The sequence below is a fragment of the Carassius auratus genome, unplaced genomic scaffold (genome assembly GCF_003368295.1).
Source record: "Carassius auratus strain Wakin unplaced genomic scaffold, ASM336829v1 scaf_tig00035641, whole genome shotgun sequence".
NCBI classification, from domain to species: domain Eukaryota; kingdom Metazoa; phylum Chordata; class Actinopteri; order Cypriniformes; family Cyprinidae; genus Carassius; species Carassius auratus.
In genome coordinates, this window is record NW_020526251.1 from 76,777 (window position 1) to 100,796 (window position 24,020).

Sequence of the window (24,020 nt, forward strand, 5' to 3'; positions counted from 1 at the left end):
TTGGAAGCTGAGGAAAAAAAACAACCAAAACAAACCATGGCTAACAGTCAGATTCAGCGTATATTTATAATCCAGAATCATATCCAGAGGCTGAAATTTAGAAGAGCAGCCTCAGCAACGACGTCTCTATGTGGTATGTACTTAAACTGTATATATTTGCTTATCGGTTTTGGAAAATGACTAAGTTCCACTTTGTCGTCTTTTTTTTTTTTTTTAAGCTGTAACGTTACATGTGGAAAGTGCAGTTTGATGAAAACATCGCATGTTGTTTACTTGATGTGCTTACACGCCGATAGCTAAGTTAACACAGAGATATTTGAAGCAGTTTTACTCACCGCATGCGGTTCCAACACACGATCGTGACCCTTTTTCGTTGGGACTGCATTATCCTTAAGAAATAAACGATGTGCAAATCCGGCGTCAAACTGGGCTTTGTTTGTAAAACAAGCATCTTCGAAATGCAGGGAACAAACAAAAACACTTGCACAACTCCGTTGATGCTCTGTAAAAATAAACTCCATCCTCTGGTCCCTTAATGCTGTTTCTCTTTTGGTAATCTGTGCAGGGTTGTCTTGCCCTGGCAACCAAAAACACACTCCTTTTCTGACATTCCGCGACGCTCTCGCTGTGATCAGTGAATGTCTCGTCTCTGCTCTGCTATACGGGAGCGCGCGCTCTTCCGGCAGACGTGCCCGTAGGACCCATATAAGGAAATTCCACTCCATCTAACGTCACACAGAGCCATACTCAAAAAAAAAAACTTTCCGAAACTTGTGACAAACCGGAAGGAGTATTTTTGTAACAGAAATACTCCTTCAAACGTACAACTTAATTTTTGAAACTTTGTCCATGTTTAGTATGGGAATCCAACTCTTTAACAGTGTAAAAAACTCAGTATGCATGAAATAGCATTTCACCCCCCCTTTAAATTTATGTATTTGCATACGTCTGTCTATATCTATATCTGTCTGTATGTCTATCAGGGGAAGTCGTGGCCTAATGGTTAGAGGGTTGGACTCCCAATCGAAGGGTTGTGAGTTCTAGTCTCGGGCCGGACGGAATTGGGGGTGGGGGTAGTGCATGAACAGCTCTCTCTCCACCTTCAATACCACGACTTAGGTGCCCTTGAGCAAGGCATCGAACCCCCAACTCCTCCCCGGGCGCCGCAGCATAAATGGCTGCCCACTGCTCCGGGTGTGTGTTCACAGTGTGTGTGTTCACTGCTCTGTGTGTGTGCATTTCGGATGGGTTAAATGCAGAGCACAAATTCTGAGTATGGGTCACCATACTTGGCTGAATTTTACTTCACTTCACTTCATATCTCTATTGCAGTCTAGGCTGTATTTCTACGTATATAAAAAGTATGTATTTCTATATTGCTGATAAAACTTAAAACAAGATGAGCAAATTAGGGTCACTTGTATTGTGTGCTGTACAAAATGTAAATGAAGACAGGAATTGGGGATTTCTAACTTTCTTTCTTTTTTTTCTGTTTAGTGGTGGATTTGCAAGGCTGTCCACACTCCCGGTTTGTAGTCCCTCCAAAAACCACACACTGGGTGGCCATTATGCAGAGAGGGAAGTGCACCTTCAAGGAGAAGATCCTTAACGCAGCTGCGTTTAATGCCTCGGCTGTCATTATCTACAATAACAGCACCAAAGAAGACACAGTCACGATGGCTCATGAAGGTGAGCGCCATAATCAATGTATTCTCATTATGAATAATGCAGCTCTCTTCTTCTAATCTGCGCCGTGTACTTAGTGTCATGCAGACTTCTTTAGTCAGTTCCATTAGACAGGACTCGAAGCTTGTTCCTGTTATAGTCATGTTAAAAATACATACATTTAACATGCAGAAGTTTTGTTCAGAATGCATGTAAATGGATCTCTGTAATGCTTGCAGCTGATTTTAATGCAGTGAGGTACATTATCTGGAAAAATCATTGTCCGAGGACTAAATGGGGAGAGTGTGTACCATGTGCGTGTATGTGTGTGTGTCAGTGCAACAGAAAAACAGCTTCATTCTGCAGGAAAAATGTACACCAATTACCAAATGGCTTAAAATCATATTAAATGGTTGTTGTTGTTTTAAATCTAAAGATACAGAAAGTGTTGTGTGAGGGGCAGTTAGGGTTAGAGGTAGAGAATACAATTTGTACTGTATAAAAACATTATAAACAATTTGCAACTGTGTGTGTGTGTGCGCGCATGTGTAGCTGTCACACCAGTTTGAGTTTTGAGCAGTGGATGTTTTGAGTGAAAATGTTGCTGTGCTTAGCAAAAACATACTTGTTGTTATTATAATTTTTTTGTTTAAAAAAGCATTTTGGAAAAAGCAACAGCTGACACAGGAATTTCAGTGCCCATTACATTCCATTAATGTTTACTCAGACCACTCAGATGGTAACCGGACCTGATTCACCCCACCTCAATACATCAAGCTACATATAATACATTATGGTTTGTTTATTATGAATTATGCAAGTATATATATATATATATATATATATATATATATATATATATATATATATATATATATATATATATATATATAAATATATATATATAATACTTGCATGTAACATCAATAATGCTATTGAAATGTATTGTAGCCCTGTTAGATAGTCCATCAGATTGTAATATACGGTTTAATTTGATTTTGAGTATTGAAGTATCTAACAGTGATTACTGGCACTTTTTCTACGTTTATTATTTTTTTATCAGTCGGGCTGAGGTATTGTATACTTTTTTTAGTTCGTCTGTGTACACATGCTAACTGACGTTGGTTATGGTTGCATCACGACTATTCAAAATGTCTTCCTATGTTTGTGCTTTTTTAGATGCTTTGAAACTTCTCGAAACTTCTGTGTTGTGTTGCATTTATGTGGTGCCCTGTCTAGTTGATTTTGAATGCAAGAACACATCCTGTATGAACGTTTCCTCACTCATTCTGTGCTGCCTGCTCACTGTGACTGTGTGTGTGATTGCGGTTTGTCGAGTTGTGTTGCTTTTAGTAGCAGATGGGACTGGAGGGTTGTCAGTGCAAGGATTTTGTTATTTTTTTATGTTACGAGAAAATATATGGATGATTCTCAATTGTATAGAATCAAAACGGCAGCCTTGAGGAGAATGAGCATTCAGGATTTTTGCTGAATAATGTTATATTTTCAAATGTTCTACTGTTTGCCAAGCTTTGGAAGTGTTTGTTTTTTTGTATGTAGGTATTTCATAATATGTCTTGGGGTTATAAACCTGCAATGAGAGTGTGACAAAGACCATTTGTTTGGTTTTTGAGAACATTCGGACACGATGAAGGACTGTGTGTACTGCAGGTGCACTCTCTCCACACATACACTTCGAGCTTGGCACACATCCAAGAGCTTAGGATGCACAGGGCACATATGATTCAACCTAAAGCTTATCAGTAGTGTATTAGGATGTATAAAGTGGTGGGCTGAGGGAGGATCTGGAAGAAGGGGAAGATATTGGGTGTAAGATGGTGAGTCATGGCAGATCGATGAGATGTTTAAATATAGCAGGATTGCTTGATTTATTTAGAGGGTCCTTTTCCGCTACCACCTATGGGAATGAAACCTGTATGTACCAGCTGTTAAATTTTGAGGTACCTCACGAATCAGTTGGATTTGGATTCATAGTGTCATGAGACAACGGTTCTTTTTTTTTGCATTTAAATTTTTTTTATCAACAGCACAAGGATGCAAGTAGTGTTGTCACGGTACCAAAATTTCAGTATTCAGTACCGAGACCAATGAAAATCCACAGTTCTCGATACCAATTTCAGTACCAAAGCAAAACACTAAAAACACTGTTAGCACTAAAAATAAAACCAATGGCATTCTTTATACTTATTTACAATTGTGTTTAAAGTTTTTCTACAAGTAATATAATTATGAAAAACAGTAAACAAGTTTCACCCAAATTTAATTTGTCTCTTAATGAAATTTAAACACATTTAATTTTTTGGTAAATAAAGGGGATTTGCTATTAAAATTAAAACATTGAAGAAATATTTTGTGATTTATTTCTTTTAAAAAAAAATAAAGTTTTATACATTTTTCAACAGTAGTAGCAGTATCACGTACATTCTACTAAATAATAGTAATATTTTTAGCACAATGCCTTTATGTAAAAATTTACTTTTATTTTGACGGGGTTACTGTGAATACCTTTAAATTGACACTGGTTTTACTCAAATGAAATGGTAAAATGCTTGTGAAGTGACTCGGAGCAGTTCTGGTGATGTTCTTTATGTATTTATGTCCTCATTACTACAAGCGCCACGCGCTTCAGTCTATGTAGTAAACAAACCGCACGTCTCTGCCATTCATTCATTCACACAGAGACGTGCAGAACATGCAGGATTCATAGTTCAACCAACTTTTGCAGCTTAACATTTACGGATACTGGTCCATATGGAGATTTGATTTGATTAATTTATGCTAACGTTGACAAATTCTGTGGCTCTCCATAGTAAGTTTAATTTTCATGACTATATTTTGAGATTCCATCCATGTTTTCTGCTAAGGGGAAATTATAGCGCTGTATGCTTCAAGAACCAGGTTGACCGGGTATTCCGGTACTTCGAGAAACCTGGTACCGTGACATTTTCATTTTTTTAGTACCGACTTGGTACCGAAGTATCGGGTCTTTTGACAACACTAGATGCAAGTCTTGTTGAGTTGATGTGACTTATTGCCAAGTTCAGTGTTAAGATCTTATACAAGATCTTCAGCTTTTTTATAATGTGAATGGAATGCTGTATCAGAGCTACTAGTATCTAAGAAAGTTATTTTTTCTTTAAATTTAAATAAAGTTGATGTAATGAAAAAATACAAATCTTATATTAATTATCTTTTAAACTTAAAAGCTTAAAAAATTATACATTGGCGAATAACTAAAATAAAAGTAAAATAAATAAATAAATAAAAATTCAAAGGTAATTAGAAATAATAATAATAATAATAATAATAATAATAATAATAATAATAATAATAATCATAATAATAATAATAATGATAAAAGCAAATGATAATAGTACTGCTGTTTGTCCGGATCAGTCTAGAACATTTTTTGAAAAAAATAATTGCATTCCATCAGTGTATGGACTGATCCAGGTAGATGATACATGTAGGTTTCAGTCAAACATTCAGATCACTACTTTTAGATAAACATATTTTGTGCAATCACAGGAAGTTTGGGGTTGCATTTGTGCATGTGCGTGGGGGTGGGGGTGGAGGTGTTTTTTAAACCCTAATCCCACAAGCAAACTGACACACTATTTTCAAGAGCCACAAACATAATGTAGATTTTTAGATTTAGATTATAGAAATTTTTGCTGTCATTATGTTTATGTCAGGTTCTGTTATGATATTTTTATTGAAGAATAACCAAGGATTGTTTTGACCATACAAACCATAATCTTTTTTTTTTTTTTTTTTTCAGTGATGAAGTTTCAATGCTCTATTAGCTAATGTCAAAGATATACAAGCATCATTAGTTATTTTAAAGCTCTGCTCTAAATTTACTGGCACTCTAAGTTGCATGTTACATATTGTAAATATAGTAAGGAGAATTTGATTTTCCATATGAAGCCATGTGCCTTTCTCTCAGCATTGTTTGTACAATAGCATCAACACCTTTAAATATCTGTTCAAGAGATTACAGTTTAAAGAGTTAAAGAGACTGTGAAGAGACCAGTATTTTAAAACCAGTTAAATCCAGAGTGCATATAAATTCATAATGTCACATCCTCACATCCCCTTCAGTGTCGGTGTTAGTCAGCATGTGCAGGACTTAAGAACACCTTTGAGGGAGTTTCCCTTTTTAAAACAGATCAATATTTGCATGACTTGACCTTTATGGGAGGAACAATCAATAATAAATTAAATTAATTTCCACCGCTGTTATAAAGTGAGGCCATTTAGACTTCAATCTCTAATCTTTGGCTAATGTATTGAGTTCTCTACTGGGATTATATTGGATAATTATATTATTTGTAGCATAGCTCATTATATTTCATTTAATAATACTGTAAGTACCATCAACAGACTGTGCCTGTGGAAGTGACTTTGGTACCACGATGCATATCATGATATACATCTTGGTTTTCAAGCAACTTATGGAGAGAAAGGGCCTTGGAGTTGGTCAGAGCTTGGTCAGTCACCATTGGAGTAAATTGTCCCTGTCCTGCCTTAGACATCATCTTTACTGCTACCAAACTGCCTTCTAAGCCAGGGCAGCATGCTAAACAGTCACGTCTCATTCACACCTGCGCATAAACATACTGTAAGTGCTCATATACACCAGTACATATACAAATCAATACATAATGATATCAGCTGGGAGACTGCATAATTTAACTTTTGTTTTGCAAGATGAAACACATAATAATGTCAGACACACTAGCAGCCACATTCACACTGACATTCTCTGACATTCTTATTCACTCTTTGCTCCCTCATCACATTCAGGATTTGGCTGTAAGATGCAGCAGTTTTTATGCACAAGGGATGATGTACCCTTGATTACTTAATACTTCCATAACAAATGCATGCCTGTTCACCCTTTAGCCTTATGTTACAGTCTAAATCCACTGAAATTCTTAATAACCTTGAACATGAATCATATTCAGAGTGCTGATTGTATGTAGTTTTAAGCATATATATACGTACATATTGGGTCCTATCATACACCCGGCGCAATGCGATTCAAGGCACAGCACAAGTGTGTTTGCTAGTTTCAGTCTTGGGCCCATTCGCATTTTCCCGTCCAGCACCACGTTGTTGGAAAATGCATTTACAGCCATTTGGTCTAAAAAAGAGGTGTGTTCTAGCCTTTTTTTTTTTTGAGCGTTGGTAGAAAATGCGCCTCTGGGCGGGTCCACAGTGCGGGTTGACTTGGCTTACACACAGGGATGCGCATCACACAAACATGCCAAATATTAAAAACAAAAGGATTACAGTGTAAAAGTATATTATTGTGTAGGCTACATAAATATAAAAATGTAATGATGGATAGTCATTGCGTGCATTAGAATTAGGCTACCTATTTGCAATTCAGCCTATTAGGGGAGAGCAGGGGCGAAAGTACCATTTTTCAGAAAAACTTCATTTTAAAAGATAATGTTGTATACAGAGATATATTTTTGCTGTCGCCAGTAACTCAGAAGTGTGGTCTAACAATACCAGGTGGTATTTTGTAGAAATGTAGAAAGACTTCAGTATAATTTAACTTTGAACATAAGTTGAACATTATTACTTTCGACCCCATCGTTTGGGACGAAAGTAACATTCAGGTGGGTCAAAAGTAACACAACAATATAAGCTAGATTTTTTTCTGTTAGTCTTATTTTTCTTAAGTATACCTGATTTTGACCTTGTTAATAAGTAACTGCAAACATATTTTGTCCTTTATCTTTGCAAAAAAAATATTAAATTACATTTTCATATTTTCATTTTAAATTTAAGTTTAAGTTTCATCAGATGTCTTAAAACCTGACTATTTTTTATTGTACATTTCAATGTATTTTTATATAATAAAAAAAAATTCTACAGAATGCACAATATAAAATTTTTATCACATTAGCATAATAAAAAAACTCTAAACATAATTTCCATCCAGTTGTTTTTATGCATTAACTAAAAATGTGCATTAAAACACCTGGAAACACTGCAAATTCACAGGTGGAGGTGTAAAGGCTAAGATATGGCTAAAAGCTAAATATAAATGTGATGTAGCAGCTGCCCAGAGAGAGATGTTCCTCTATGTCCAGAAACACCCTCTCAAAAACATCTGGATAAAACCAGACCTCTGTCTGTCTTTCTGACCCTCACTAAGACATATTCTTTTGGTATAATATGACATAAACATTTGTAAGAAATGATGCAAGACACATAAATTCACAATATAGCTTGCACTGGAACAAAATAAATACTTTTTGTGACTGTAGCGGGACAAAAGTAACAACTGTTACTTTCGTCCCGACAGGAACTCCTGACATTTAAACTCGATTTAATTTTATATTAAAACAAAATTGAAAATGTAAACTTTAGGATGTGTTAAAGCACTAAATAACCTGTAGATTGATCATTACTTTGACACATGAAGCAAGAAAAACAACACGACTAATAAAAAAAAAAAAAAAAACTACTGCTTCAATAATTTACTTTTTGTACTCAAAAACAGTTTTATGGACCTAACTTCCGGAAACGATGAGGAAATCACATGATATTTCTCAGCTCCGTCAAGGATTGCATGCTGAATATGCTGTCATAGCTGGGAATGCAAATGCAGAAAGAGGCTCGGAGAAAATCGCTTTGTTACTTTCGTCCCACGTTACTTTCGACCCGCTCTCCCCTACTACTTATAATTATGAATGACATTCTAATTCATCCCACGCCTTCTTCACCTCGGGAAGTTTTGGTGGATTCCTGCTTGTCCCGTAGATGATCTGCTTGCGCACTTTAACTTTGCGCATGAGCAGATTGGTTTCTTCGCTTGAGAAGCATTCAGCTTTTCCGCCAACAAACTTTGCAATGTAAATAGCGATCCGCCATGGTGAGAGCACATCTCACTCTTAAAGGGAACAGCAGATGTAATTCTGATTGGTTTATTGAACAGTACACCCATTACTTATTAAGAGAATAGGTACAACCCATTCCATTCCACGGACTGTTTTACCTTCGTTAAAATAGCAAAAGTGGATTTGGACACACCCTGAGTGCACCTGCGCTGTGCGCTTTACACTGTGTGTTTAGATCGCTAAAATAGGGCCCATTATCTCTTTCTTGGACACATACTCTATTGAGCTACATCTAATGAGAGTACTAATACGTAAAAAGAAGGTTGCTTAATATATAATACTAATATGTTTTTATACAATGTAAAAATTTACTTGGTGTTGTTCCAACTGTTTATTTTTATTTTATTTTTTTTTTATAAAATGCTTATTTCATTCAATATTTTGTCAGAATTCAGACATTTGAGACCACTAGTAAAATGCCTCTGTTTTGCTTTTCCGTTCAACCACCATTTATTCGGATCAACATTTTCAAAATATTACTGTCCAGGCGACAAGGAAGTTGACTGGAAGTTGAAGTCGGCCGCGTGCCGCCATCTTGTAGCAGAACTTCACTTGCGTTAACATTCCCTTTGACTCCCATTCATTTTGGCGTCACTTTGACAGCGAATAACTTTACATCTGAGGCATTTAAAGACTCCGTTTGTCCATTATTTATTTCTAAAGATGCACGAAAATGTATAAAGGGCTCCATTACCTTCTATGTTACATTATGGCCCTGTAGAAACAGTTTTTGTAAAGAATAGGCTAACGATTGCATCATAACCACTCGACTCTCTGTCGCATTAACGTACAGACAGGAGGAGAAGCTCGCAGGCAATTAACTTAAAATGGCGTACAGGCATTACATTTTAAAATACTATACAAAATAATGAATCAGAATACTTACTCCTGCTCACTCACGCCAAAGAATCGTCGTCTCTGCAAGATTAACGATGGCAGTTTGCACGCACAGCTACTAGAAGATTTACATCTGTCAGACAGGTTGCTGACGTCATTAAGCTTAGTTTGAGTCTGCGCGTCAGAAACGGAAGTGCTAAAAAACGCTAAAAATGGGCTTCACTTGTCTCAATTGAGTTCCAATGGGGTCGCTGTGTCCATTTATATTACATTATACATGTAATTTTTAAAGAATTTCAGGCGAGAATGTAATTGTTTAACTCAAATCTGTGGTTTATTTATAAAGACAGCGCCTATTTTGCCGATCTTAGAGATGGTCAGCTCCATGCAATCAGCGAGAGCTTAGTGATCATCTATCTGCCGAGAAGCAGCCTCACCTCGGCTAGACCTTCTGATGTGTGCCGCTGGCTCTGATGTCTCTTTAGTGGTTAAACATAAAATATAATTCAGCTGCGGGGTGAATCTAACAGGTTTTCTTTGGTCTGTATTCAATTTATCTATATGTTAAAATGAAAATAAAAAAGGCAAATCTATATAATATTTCGTTTCATTGTAATGGCTGTATATACACATATCCCTGAACTAAGTACATTTTTTCAGCTGTTATTATGTTTAAATGAAAACGAAAGGAGGCAGTGGTATTTGATATCCGATTTCGTTTTATTGTAAATATACTGAGAGGAAAATTGCAGTAGCCATGGTCAGCTGACTGAAGTTATCAAGTACACTGCTGTTTACAGATTTACCGGACTTGCTCATCACGGACATCACACTCCCGAGACGAATGCATAAAGTCTGAACTACCTAGGAGGATGCACATCCAAAATCAGTGTACTTTGTATTGAGAAACGCACGCAGAGCTACGTCACCAGTCTATTTGCCTAATCTTCCCGGTACTTTACACCGCGGTGGAAACGCAGAAAGCAACAAGTCTGGGGGGGAAAAAGTTCCTGGGAAAAAAAGTTCCTGGTACAAATGTTCCGGGTATTTTCGGTGGAAACGCGGCAAAAGCTGTAAAAGTAGATTTGTGCCTTGTAGACCCTAGAGGCATGTAGACCATTTTCATTGGAAAAAAGTTAATGTTGTATTATGGCATCTCAGTGGGTAAATCAATGAACCTTACATCAAAGATGTGTTGCAGCAGGGTGTCAGTCCAAAAACTTGCTGACTAAAATGCCATAAAACACAAAATTGTAATTGAAAATGTCAGGGCATGTCTAGATATGACAGCAGCTGTTACAGCAGAAGCAGCCTGCATCTCTTTTCTAAATGGTTTGTAATTTGAGTTTGTGTTAAGGGTTAATCATATTTTTGCGTTGGTCAAAATAAAAATAGTTTGAGCCTCATTTGCTTAAATGTATTCTGACCAGCATAACAGTCATGTGATGGTATTTGTCATTGCATTTGGTTTCCTTTAGGGCAGTTAAAGTGCAAAATACGGTGAGATTAGATCACTGACTAAGAGGTCTGCAGTAGGTTTCCATCTGTACTGTTCTAACCCTATTATTGGAAAGCCTAAGGGCCAGTTTTATATCAGTGTCTGTGGTACGGCCTAAGCTCCGGATCCATGTCATCGCGTGTGTGTGTGTGTGTGTGTGTGCGTGCGTGTGGTGGGGGGATGGGCGGAGTGTTTGATTATTTTCCTTTTTGTGTTGACATGATTACTGTGGCATTTGAGTGACAGTGAATGTTTAATAGGTGACATCAGGAGTATTAAACTGAATCAGACAACATCAGCATGTCTGTGTGAGATTTGATATACTTTATGCTTACATACTTAACACTTAACCATTTCAGTAAACTCTTTCCACTTTGCATAGGGCTTAATCCCACTCTTTTTGACCAATTCAGTATGACTATAAAAATGATTTGTATTCTGATTTATTATACAATAAAAAAATCAAACAAAATAAGAACTATATTATAATAATTTGCAACAAAACTTTAAAATACATACTTTAAGTAATACAAATAATACAATTTTACTGTAAAATTCAGAATTTTGTAATTTTCAAACAGTTTAAGGTCAAGATTTTTTTTAATATATATATATATATATATATATATATATATATATATATATATATATATATATATATATATATATATATATATATATAAATGGTGCTGTAAAATAATAAAATACATGTTGTTATTAATATTATTACTACTACTACTACTATTTGTATTATTTTATTAATTATTTTATTATTAATAATTTTTGTTTATCATTTTGTTTGTTATTTTTATTGTTTTGTTTTTTGTTTTGTTTTTCTTCACACAATTTTCTTAGATCAAATTATCCTGTATCTCAATATAACTTCTTTCTCCAAAGGCACTGGAGACATAGTGGCAGTAATGATCACGGAGTCCTTTGGAAAGGAGATTCTAAGTTTCCTGGAGAAGAACCAGACTGTGTTGGTTTCCGTGATGGTGGGGACACGAGGACTGCCCAAGAACATCAACCGCGGCTCCTTGGTGTTCGTCTCCATCTCCTTCATCGTACTGATGATTATCTCCTCTGCTTGGCTGATCTTCTACTTCATCCAGAAGATCAGAGACACCAGTGCACGGGACCGCAGTCAGGTCTTACACAACATACAGTACAGTACACTGAAATACCAGCCTAGCACTTCTGATTTAGTATTCTTCTGCAGCTCTTTTGAACAGAACACACAGATACACACTCATCCTCGAGCTTGCATCCTAGCGAAAAATCTGGCAAGGTTTTTACAGAATGACATTTAACAGGCTCATCTGACCTTCGAGAACTTCCTGTGTGTTCAAAGATAGTCGTAAATGGCCCATCCTTCCCAGCTCATGAAATCTTAATGCAGGAATGTGTGTGTTTGTGTGTGTGTTTGGTGACACTATGCCTCTTCAGCGTCTAGTTCCACACACACAGGCTCCTCATTACTCCACTGTAGTATTGATGTCTCTCAGCCCTTTCGCTTTTACCAGACCTCTGAATCTATTACTGGCATAAACAAGCTTTAATCACGCTGTATTAACAGCTGCTGGTATAAATGTGAAATATGTCAAATCTGAATCTCTTATTTCTTAGTTAGATTTAAAGTAGTAGACTGATTTTTTTACTATGGAGGATTGAAATATAAACACTGAGTACATTTAAATGCAAGGCCTTGCACAGATTTTGCCTAATAACCTGACCATGTGTAAGGTTAGTTAAACCATTTTTTATACGTGGCAAGTCATTAACAGTTTCAGCATAACCTCATTTGCACGTCGCTTTTTTTCCCCATTAACCCAATTTTGCTATGAATATCGTTGCCAGTTTGATTATTGCTTATTCAGTCTTGTGAATACATCTGTAAATATTATGATGTCAAAACTATTTAAAAATTGTATGTAAACATTGTTTGTCGTGTTTATTATTATTATTATTATTATTATTAATATTATTTATTTATTCAAAAGCGACAGTAAAGACATTCATACAATGTTGCTACAAAACATTTCTATTTCAAATAAATTCTGTCCATTAAAACTTTATTCGTCCAAGAATCCTAAAAATGTATGACTGTCTCCACAAAAATATTAAGCAGAACAACTGTTTTCAACATGGATTATAATATTACATGTTTTTGAGCAACAAATTAGTATTGGAATAAATTCTGAAGGATCTAATAATGCTAATAAATATTCTAAACATGTTTCACAATAATACTTTTTACTGTCTAACCTAAATACAATGTATTTATACAATATAAAAATAAAATTGGTGTTGTTCACAACTGTTTATAAAAAAAAAAAAAAAAAAAAAAAAAAAATATATATATATATATATATATATATATATATATATATATATATATATATATATATATATATATATATATATATAATATAAAATGCGTCACAATTTCACAATAATACTTTTTACTGTCTAACCTAAATGTAATCGCAAACGTTTACACACACAGGCACACACACATACTGTACCTCCAATGATTGACTTCTAATGTTTTTTCTTTTTTTATTTAATTAAGCTTATTATAATTAGTCCAGACTGACCCTAACTCCTTTGGCATTTTTAGATTTTAATTAAAACATAATTTGGCCATTTAATAAACTTTACTTGTGAAGACGTCTTCTTTAATTAGCTTAAAGAGGTTTATTTGTGTCTGTATTCGTGAGGACATTTTGAGACCCTTGCAAATATAGCACACAAGCACACACACACACACACACACACAGAAAAAAAAAAAACCTTGTTTTTCCTGTAAACTGTTGGAGGTAAATTACTGAGCTGTTTATTTAGCAATAAACTGGCAGAAAAAGGACTGAGGACACACACTCATACAATGAACTGCCCATCACAGGCTGCACTTAGAGTCTTTTATTTATGGCCCTCTCTCTCTCTCAGGCCTTTCACTAACTCAGTCTCATTTGCTTTATACAATCCTGATAAGACACTCTGATATGTTGCTTTTACCACAATTAATATTGTAAATGTTTTCTTCTCTGCATTATTATTCAGCTCTACCTTGTTTATCAAAATCTGAATTGCAATTTTTCAGTTCTTTTTCAGTTCAGAGTCTTTTATTCCCCAACTTTGTTTAGTCATTTTAATTTCCTGTTTCATTAAGTCAAGCGTATCTAAAAACGTATCTAAAATGATGTGAATTACTCTCTCCTCTCTGTCTGTTGTTACTATAGCGACGGCTGGGCAATGCTGCCAAGAAGGCCATTAGCAAGCTGACTACCAGGACAGTAAAAAGAGGGGACAAGGTGAGGTCTTCTGACGTCATTGCTTGTTTACTTTTTTCAGGCTCCTCTCTATCCATGTCATGTTCGCCAGACTGTAGTAAGCAGCACTGTGTCCTATTATGGAACTGTTTGTGTAAATCTCCATTCATAATGCATCATCTCCGTATTCCATGAAGGACTCTCTGGACACGTACACACTGGAGCTAAATATAGTTGTCACTATCCTTCTGAGTATTTAATCGCATTCTTTATACGCACAGCTTGGTTATTTTCTGCTGTGGTCAACAACTGAATTAACTCCTGAAAAATACAAGTAGTTACAATCGCATTTACATTAAATCCAGGGTTCTCCCACCAGCCTTGCAGTCTAGCAGCAACCCATGCATTACAGTCTGCAAAGAGTGCATGCGGTTTAAAAGCAGACTCCTAAAGAGCATAAGCAAACTGCGGCACCTTTGGAAATTGCTGGATGGTGATACGTATCTGCTCACTATTATTACTTTAGAAAAAGCAAACTCAGAGCAGGTTAAATTGTTGAAATCCCTGTTGCTGTTTACAGCAAAACAAACAACACTGCGCTGATTGTACTGGTTTTAACAAAAATGAATGCACATTAAATGCATCATTGCTGGCATAATATAATACATAATATTTTTTTGAAAGAAATGTATAGTATATATACATTTAAACAAAACTGGAGCAGGTTAAACAGTTGAAATCAGTTTTTACAGCAAAACAAACAACACTGGACTGCTTTTTGTCAGCAAAACTAATGCACAGATATTGATGTGTATAGGGTATAATTACTTGTATAATAATATAATGCATATTAAACCTTTGCTCAAAGTCTTAATTTAATTAATAATGGGCCATTATGTATTGGTGACAGTTTAGGCTCATCTGCGAAAATAATCTTGCTGAATGTAAAATGCCCAAAGACAGACATTGACCTGTGTAAAGGTGAATGACTGTCACGTGAGCGATGAGGTAGAATTGGTCATGAAACTTCGCAGCTGTTCGGTTTGGAAAAGGGTGGAGCTACGCCAGTCGTTGTGTATCATAGCACTGTCAAGGTCAGCTCACATCAGCCATGAATAAAACATCAGTGGCCTTGGAGAAGTGCTGCAAGAAATTGAAACCTTTCATCTGAGAGGTCATGCTTGGTAGAGACTGAGTGAGAGAACATCTGTCTGTCTTCCTCTTGCCTCTCTCTCTCTCTCTCACTCTCTTCTTCACATACACATTTTTGGTCAGTTATGACACATTTTCCAGTGATAAAGCATCCTTACAGCTTCACTGCCTTGGCTGAAGCCTCTAAGCCTCTGAGTATCAGCCACGTCCCTCTGCAGGGACTGACCGGACAACAGTCGATGACTCTCACGCTGAGAGGGGCCCATTAGAAACTGAACACCACTCACCACAACATGACCTTGACCATGCAGAGTAGACGGACACTGCCAGGTGACGGAAATAGCATCTAGAGTAGAGAAGATGCTTCCAGGAAGAACATGGCGGAGTCTGATATGAAACCTATGAGGGTTTTTGTCACTTTCTAAATGGCTCCATGCCCAGGGAGGTCTGAGTGATGGGTTGCCTGCTACAAGAGGTATATTTATCTAACTGTCGAATATACGCGGGGTGTTACTGATTATGCCATCTTGACTATATGTCAGCGCTCAAATGTCTGATTTCACATAGAACTACCAGTTTTATCCCAATAAGTTAATATACAGCCTAGTATGATAAAGCTCTTAGAATCTGAAAAGAAAGAAGCTTCAAATTAATATTTTTAAGTGCACAAATAAATCCAGCCACCCCTATAGATTTATGTTTCCCTTTCCATAATCCGTGACCGACAGAGGAGCATCTTGGCGGGAGGGATTTAAAACTTTACCAAGACTCAAACTGACAGAGACTGGATTTTTTAGAACAGGTAGGGTACAAGTGATTTTAAAACATTTCAGCCAGTGTATATAAATCGTGGATATATTATTTACTTGATATAAGATGCATTTGGTTTTGAGTCAAGCGCTTCATTGTAGTACTATGGTGATATCTCTTCAGCGCACAGTGCGAGCAGGTCAAACTACAATGCAGAATATGAATAACTATGACTGGGACTGTTATATACATACTATTATAATGAGAAGACCATTATACTAAAATGCTATGAATTTTTAGAGTTTAGCTGCCGTGTTTCTGCACATTGTTTCCGCATTCAGAGCCCCGCAAATATGTTCATGTGCATTCGGGCCCTTTTTGCAAATATCCTTTAAGTCTTAATATTAACATTTTTGTATAAATAACGAAGTGTATTCTATATGAAATTATGAGTTGAAACCCATTGATCAAAAACTTGGTCATCTTCAGTGCGCGCAGCTCAAAACAGAAATGCAGAACATTAACTGCTAAAGTTGTAGACTAATGTTATAATGAGAGCTATTGTATATTATTAGACTATTGTAAAAAAAAATATATATATATATATATATATATATATATATATATATATTTTTTTTTTTTTTTTTTTTTTGTCATGGTTTTGCTGACGTTAAGTGTCAGCTATTTGTTAATCAGAACATAAAATATTATTTAAACCTGTTTATATCTGCAAGGTGTTCGTTACATATTTTCCCTGTGTGTTAATATCAGTAATTATGTTAGTCAAATGTCTGACTTGACTCTTGTTAATGTATTTTGCCCTGCCCCCAAACATATGATTCGGCATATAATTCAATATCGGCAAGATTGGAAAATTCTGATTTGACCATTAAAATCCTTAGTTGGAGTCACACCTAATATATACTGTATAATATAATTTTAGTACTAAGACTTTAGTTTAAAGCTTTTTTTCAGTTAGATGTGAATTAAAAATACTGAAGCTTATTATTATTTTATTTTTTTATGCATGTGTAGAAATGCAGATCACTAGTCACTCCTCCAAGTAGGCAGCATTTTCTCTGTGGTGTCAAGATTTGATTGAGACTGACCTCGTAGGTCAGTCAAGTGACACAGATGGGCTGAAAAAAAGCCAGAGAAATACAGCATCTTTGACACATTGTATCTGCTGAATGATCATTCTCTCCTGCTCAGTCACCCTGCAGTAACTAGTTACCTGAGCAGCTTCCCATAGTTTTCTCTGGGAGTTGACATGAGTTTCTAGAAGCACACTGATGGAATGTTTTCCACACTACTTTCTGTTTATTCTATTTATGTTCCCGTATTTTTGGATCTGTGTTATGAAATTATTTGGCACAAAATACAGTCGAATGTTCAGAATGGCATGCCATCAAACCTAATATGATTAATGGAGTATGCTTTGAGTGTACTGTTCCGAGTATGCAAATTTATGGTGTACATGGAATACCCAGATGACCTACTTAATTTGCCAAAAATACTGCTTCCCATAATGCAATGTGCTTGTCTTGACCTTTCCTTTTACTTAAAGGTGGGGGGGGGGGGTGAAATGCTCATTTTCACTCAATATCCTGTTAATCTTGAGTACCTATAGAGTAGTACTGCACCCTTCATAACTCCAAAAAGTATTTATTTTTATTATATTTATAAGAGAAAGATAGTCTGTACCGATTTTCCCCGGAAAAACACGAGCGCCTAGAGGCGTGACGTGTGGGCGGAGCTAAAGAATCACGAGCGCCAGTAGGCTTTTGCGTTGAGAGCGTTTGGAAGCTGTGACACAGATCCAGAGGCTGAAATTTAACAAGAGCAGCATCAGCAAAGGCGGTATGCTATGTGGTATGTACTGAAACTGTATATATTTGCTTAGCGGTTTTGGAAATTGACTAAGTTCCACTTTATGTCGTCTTTTTTTTTAAGCTGTACATGTGGAAAGTGCAGTTTGATGACAACATCGCATGTTGTTTACTCGATGTGCTCACGCGCCGATAGCTAAATTAACAACACAGAGCTATATGAAGCAGTGGTAACACTTTAGAATAAGGTTCCATTAGTTAATGTTAGTTAATGTATTAATTAACATGAACAAACAATGCATAATACATTTATTACTGTATTAATTCATCGTCGTTAATGTTAGTTAATGAAAATACAGTTATTCATTGTTAGTTCATGGTAATTCACAGTGCATTAACTAATGTTAACAAGCACAACTTTTGATTTAAATAATGCATTAGTAAATGTTGAAATTAACATGAACTAAGACTTATAAATGCTGTAGAAGGATTGTTCTTGCTTAGTTCATGTTAACGAAAGTAGTTAACTAACATTAACTAATGGAACCTTATTCTAAAGTGTTACCGCAGCAGTTTTACTCACCGCATGCGGTTCCAACACACGATCCTGACCCTTTTTCGTTGCGACTGCATTATCCTTAAGAAATAAACGATGTGCAAATCCGGCGTCAAACTGGGCCTTGTTTGTAAAACAAGCATCTTCGAAATGCAGGGAACAAACAAAAACACTTGCACAACTCTGTTGATGCTCTGTAAAAATAAACTCCATCCACTGGTCCCTTAATGCTGTTTCTCTTTTGGTAATCTGTGCAGGGTTGTCTTGCCCTGGCAACCAAAAACACACTTCTTTTGTGACTTTTCGCGACGCTCTCGCTCTGATCAGTGAATCGCTCTGATCAGTGAAATGTTTGTGCTCAGCCTCGCTGTACGGGAGCGCGCACTCTTCAGGCAGAAGTGCCTTAGGACCCATATAAGGAAATTCCGCTCCATCTAACGTCACACAGAGCCATACTTGAAAAAAACTTTCCGAAACTTGTGACAAACCGGAAGAGGTTTTTTTGGAACAAAAATACTCCTTCAAACGTACAACTTAATTTTTGAAACTTTGTCCATGTTTAGCATGGGAATCCAACTCTTTAACAGTGTAAAAAACTCAGTTTGCATGAAATAACATTTCACCCCCCTTTTAAGTATCCCTAGAATTGTTAAACTAATGTGGCTAAATATTTTTTGTTGTGAAAACTTTTACATAATTAGAATATTACACAATTTCCTGCCTGCTTTATGGACAAAATAAGATTTGATGTGAGATTAAATATTATTTTATTACTCTGTCACAGGTGGCTGTGTATATTAAATGTATTTTTTAATTAATGGTCACATGATAAAAATGTGAACTGTATCATTTATGCATTTTTGGGGTCACTACTGTATATTTAGGACAGATGTATTCTCTTGTGAAAGGAGCCATGTGTTTTAAAATAATAACATACTTCAAAATGAATGGTTTACAGTACACATTTTGCTGCCCACTATTTAAGTAGTATGTATATAGAACCATGTGCATTATGCAGTGATACAGTTACACTGATTATGTGGATCACATGTTTTAGGTGACCTTTATTACATGCATTTTGAATTCAGCTAGTGACAACTAGTGATCACCTCATACATAAAAATAGTTATTATTAGTTTATATCCTTTTTTGTGCCTTGGTGTATTGTTTGATTGGACTGTCATAAGTTAGGAAGAATGTGCTCTGTTATAATAACAGCATTCTGCATGCAATACTGTATACATGTATATTACATACTTTGATACTGTAACTGTACAGATTGCTGTAGTTAGACCATTTTCATCTAATCTATTTAAAGAATTTACTGTTAGTTTCACTTCATAAGCGGGTGTACGAGTGTGGTATCCGAACCTTAAATGGTGCACTTGAGAGCGAAAGATTGGCAAGATGAATACAAGGAGGAGGCAGGGAAGAGGTCAAGAGATCAGATCAATACAGAGCGAAATGCAGGTACTCAAAGTGTATTGGCAAGAGTTTAAAGAGAATTCCACACCTGCATTATTCTCATTTCTCACAGATAGGTGTCATAAGGGCAGCATACATATTTAATAATAATGGGCTTGTGATGCTTAAGTTGAAATAGTAAGGAATATTGAAGTCTGACGGTCCTAAAGAGAGTTATATTAAGAGTTTTCTGTACATTATATTTCTGTATTGATTGATTATCATTTAGATAATAATGATAAAAAGTAATATTTGAAATTGTTGCTTTTGTATAGTTATATTGAATCAGGGGGGAGAAAATATGTTCTTCTTTTTTGACTTTGTGACATCCAGTGTTAAGCAACAGAACATTTCAATGGTCACTTGGTTTCTGTTTCTGTGGTGTGGTGCTGAGTAGCACTGGTCAAAAATGCAGCTGCACATTACAATTTTAAAAACAAATTTTGCAATCGCATCTTGCTCAGAATGTGTCTTGTCGGACAGCTTTTACACTTTGGGCCCTATTTTTATGATCTAAGGGTATGGTCTAAAGCGCACGGCGCAGGTGCACTCAGGGCATGTGCGAATTGTCCAAACGGCTTGTCCCTATTCTCTTAATGAGTAATGGGTGTTTTTTGGGCATAACGTGCAATCAGAATCTTATCTCCCATTCCCTTTAAGAGCCAGTGGCGCTCGTACCATGCCAGATTTGCTATTTACACAGCGGAATTTGCAAGTGTAAAGACAAAAGCGACTCCAGAGAGGAAACGGCACTGCTTGTGATTGAGCAAACAGTAGCCTAATTCTGATACATGCTATGACTATCCATTATGACATGTAGGCATTTTTATATTTATGTATCCTACATGATTATATTTGTTTCCAAATTTAATTCCAGTTTGCGTTGTTGACCCCCATATACCGACAAGTTCTTTAAATAACAAAGAACAAAACATTGCGCCAGACTTTTCACCTGGTTTGAGTTTGTCTTTTGCACAGTCTATTTTCATTTCCTCAAAATAGCAATGCGCTTGAACACACCTCGTTTTCAAACCAGCACATGAGCGCTCAAATGGACACAAATGGATTTGCAATTTAAACAATGTGACAATGTGTGAGAACTGCGTCGGGCTGAAACTAGCAAAAACATTTGCGCCGCACCTTGTGCCGCTTTTCGCAGGGTGTATGATAGGGCCCTTTAAGTGCGGTCAGTGGTCATTTATTGGTTTTTGCTAGTTCTTGGCATTTGACATAGTCCTATTCTTGTTCGACTGGTCCTGAAACTGCCCTGGTGTAACCTGCATCTGTGTCCTAATGTTACTTCTAACTTTATTTTATTTTTTTGTGTGTGTCTTCATGTCTTGCAGGAAACAGAGCCAGATTTTAATCATTGTGCTGTGTGCATTGAAGGTTATCAGCTAAATGATGTGGTTCGCATCCTACCTTGCAAGTAAGTGTATGTGTTTATGCGCAAATGTATATAGTTTTGCTTTGTGGAATAAAGGCATTGCAATATCCACTTTATTTTAACTTGAAAATGTATTTGTAACAGAATGTAATTATTTATTTATTTATTTTAATGCTGATCTTTCTCTTTTTGGTTTATTGTTGGAGAACTACGATCTCTAATAATAATAATGTTTTAATTATTAAATAATAATAATAAAGTATATTTTGTTGTTGTTGTATAACATGAATAATAATAATTACATTTATGTTAATGTTATCCGTAATGCTTTTATTTTCAGAATTTAAACAGAAACTGCCCTTGTTATGGTCACTCATAAATCATGAATATTTTTTTTTTTCATTTTATTGTCTATGTTGTCCACTGACAAAATCTTTGCAATGCCCAATGCAATTTGGTTTTCACTCCAGACTTTGAATAATGCTCAAATGACATTCGTAGAGAGAGAGACAGGGGGAGAGATAAAGAGAGATCAGGGGTCACTTGCTGTTGTGAGTTTGTAGAGGAAATATGGCACTGCTGTGGCTGTGAAACACTGCCCTGTCAGACCTGCTCTGCTTATTTTTAGCAGCTCAGCTTCCAGTGACCTCTAGGCAGACAACAAACAAACATACACACACATTTAAAATGACAAACAAATACACACTATTCATACACAGCGTATTAAAGGAATGTGACACAAACATGCCCTTTCCAACAGTTTCAGACACCATCTGTCGAGTATGACCCGGTCACACAGCTGGAAGTCTAACTGCTAATTTTGTGGATCATCTTACACCAAACATGCATGCTGTACATGATCATATGCTATAACTGCTTAAATAGATACACTGTGAGTAGCAACTTGTAGGAACTCACTAGTCTTTGTCATGATTACGGTTTTGTTGTCATTCCTTCCCCTTTTTGACAGACATATCCTTGTTGCTTAAGCTAAAAATCACCCCAAAATAACCATTTTGTCTTTTATTCACCTTCATGTTGTTCCAGACCTGTATGACTTTCTGCTCTTCATCCACTTTCATTCAATGGAGTATCTTGGATATTCTGCTAAATATCTCTTTTAATGTTTGATGCTAGAATGTCAGTCATACAGGTTTGGAATGAGAAAATGAAAGATTCAAAATTAAATAAATAAAAATTGAGTGAACCGTCTCTTTAAGTATAGTATAATATCAGTCATCTCTCCACAATATCTGCTGTACCATAGCATTAATATTTTTCTCTTTTCATCCACACCCACTCACATTCTATCCTTATTATCTCTTTTGCTCCCGCTTTCTTTCTCTACAACTGTACAGCAGTGATGAAACGCTAATCCAGAGCCTGGTTAATTGCATTGTTCTCTGCTTACGGCTGAATCACTGCTTCACTCCAGTCAGATCAAATAACACACTCATGAGCTGCAGGCTGTGCTGCCTCAGACAGCTGCTGGCATCCAGCAACAAATCAGTCTCAAAACTCTTAGTCATAGTGAGAAATGGTTGGATGAACAACCAGGTCATTAAACTTTTATGTCTGTTGGAATTTTGAGGCCATGTATATGGTGAAATACTTCCAAAAGGTCTTAATAAACAAGAGTCCATCAGCTATTAAAATTAATGGGCAATTAAAAATATTGGCTGCTGTAACTTCCTATTTGAAGACTTGATACATCTACACAGGAAAGAAAACAGACACTTGGATTTCATGGGGTCTTTAATATACCAGTGCCTTCTAGCAATTCCTCATAATCATTGATTGAGTTTTGCTCGGAGGGACCTTCAAAAAGGAAAGTTACAATATGCATAAAAGTATATCATGGAATAAAGAATTTTAAATACAAAAACATATGCATGACCTCCATTAGGACAGACACTGATGTCGACTGACTCATAATCTAATCCAATTCATCCCAAAGGTGTTTAATAGGTTGTTAAGGTTTGACCAGGCAAGTTCTTCCACACTCTTCTAAACTGCTTCTGTGGACCTTGCTTTGTGCTCAGGGGTATTGTCATGCTGGAATAGAAAAGGCCCTACCCAACGTTACCATAGATTGTCATACAGTTATGTAATTAGATGCAGTATAATGAAGATTTATTTGGACATTCGAACTGGAATAACTGTTACAGCCAAACCCATTATTCAAAATACTTTTGACCATATAGTTTACATGATTTTTTAAAAAATAAATAGTGCAAGATTTTGCAAGATTTTAACCATCAAGATCGTTGCATCATGAAAAAGAAGCATTGATATTATGGGTTAATATTAGTTTTTCCTGTCAGTGTGCCATTGGTTAGATTACTATTACATTTTGATGAAAGATTATTAAAATAGATTGTCTTAATTTAAATAATATATATATTTTAAGAAATTTATACTTTTATTCTTCAAGGAATATGCTACCAAAAAAAAAAAAAAATGCTGTTTTTGAACTTTCTATTCATCACAGAATACTTAAAAAATGTATTACGGTTTCCACAATAATAATCAAGCAGCATTAAGTAACTGTTTCCTACCTTGATAATAAATAGATATATATCTTGAGTACAAAATCTGTATATTAGAATGATTTTTGACTGATCATGTGACACTGAAGAAAAGAGTAAAGACCGTAAACTTCTAAATGT

General features: G+C 35.8%; 1 protein-coding gene across 2 annotated transcripts in view; it reads left to right on the forward strand.

The window, feature by feature from the left end:
• Positions 1-24,020, forward strand: part of LOC113082050 (E3 ubiquitin-protein ligase RNF130-like) — a 54,566-nt gene that overhangs the window by 18,308 nt on the left and 12,238 nt on the right. For both annotated transcript variants that reach the window (XM_026253980.1, XM_026253979.1), the window contains exons 3-6: positions 1,498-1,689; positions 11,839-12,089; positions 14,184-14,255; positions 21,311-21,393. In XM_026253980.1, coding sequence (XP_026109765.1) covers positions 1,498-1,689; positions 11,839-12,089; positions 14,184-14,255; positions 21,311-21,393 — 598 coding nt within the window. The remainder of the gene's footprint in view (positions 1-1,497; positions 1,690-11,838; positions 12,090-14,183; positions 14,256-21,310; positions 21,394-24,020) is intronic.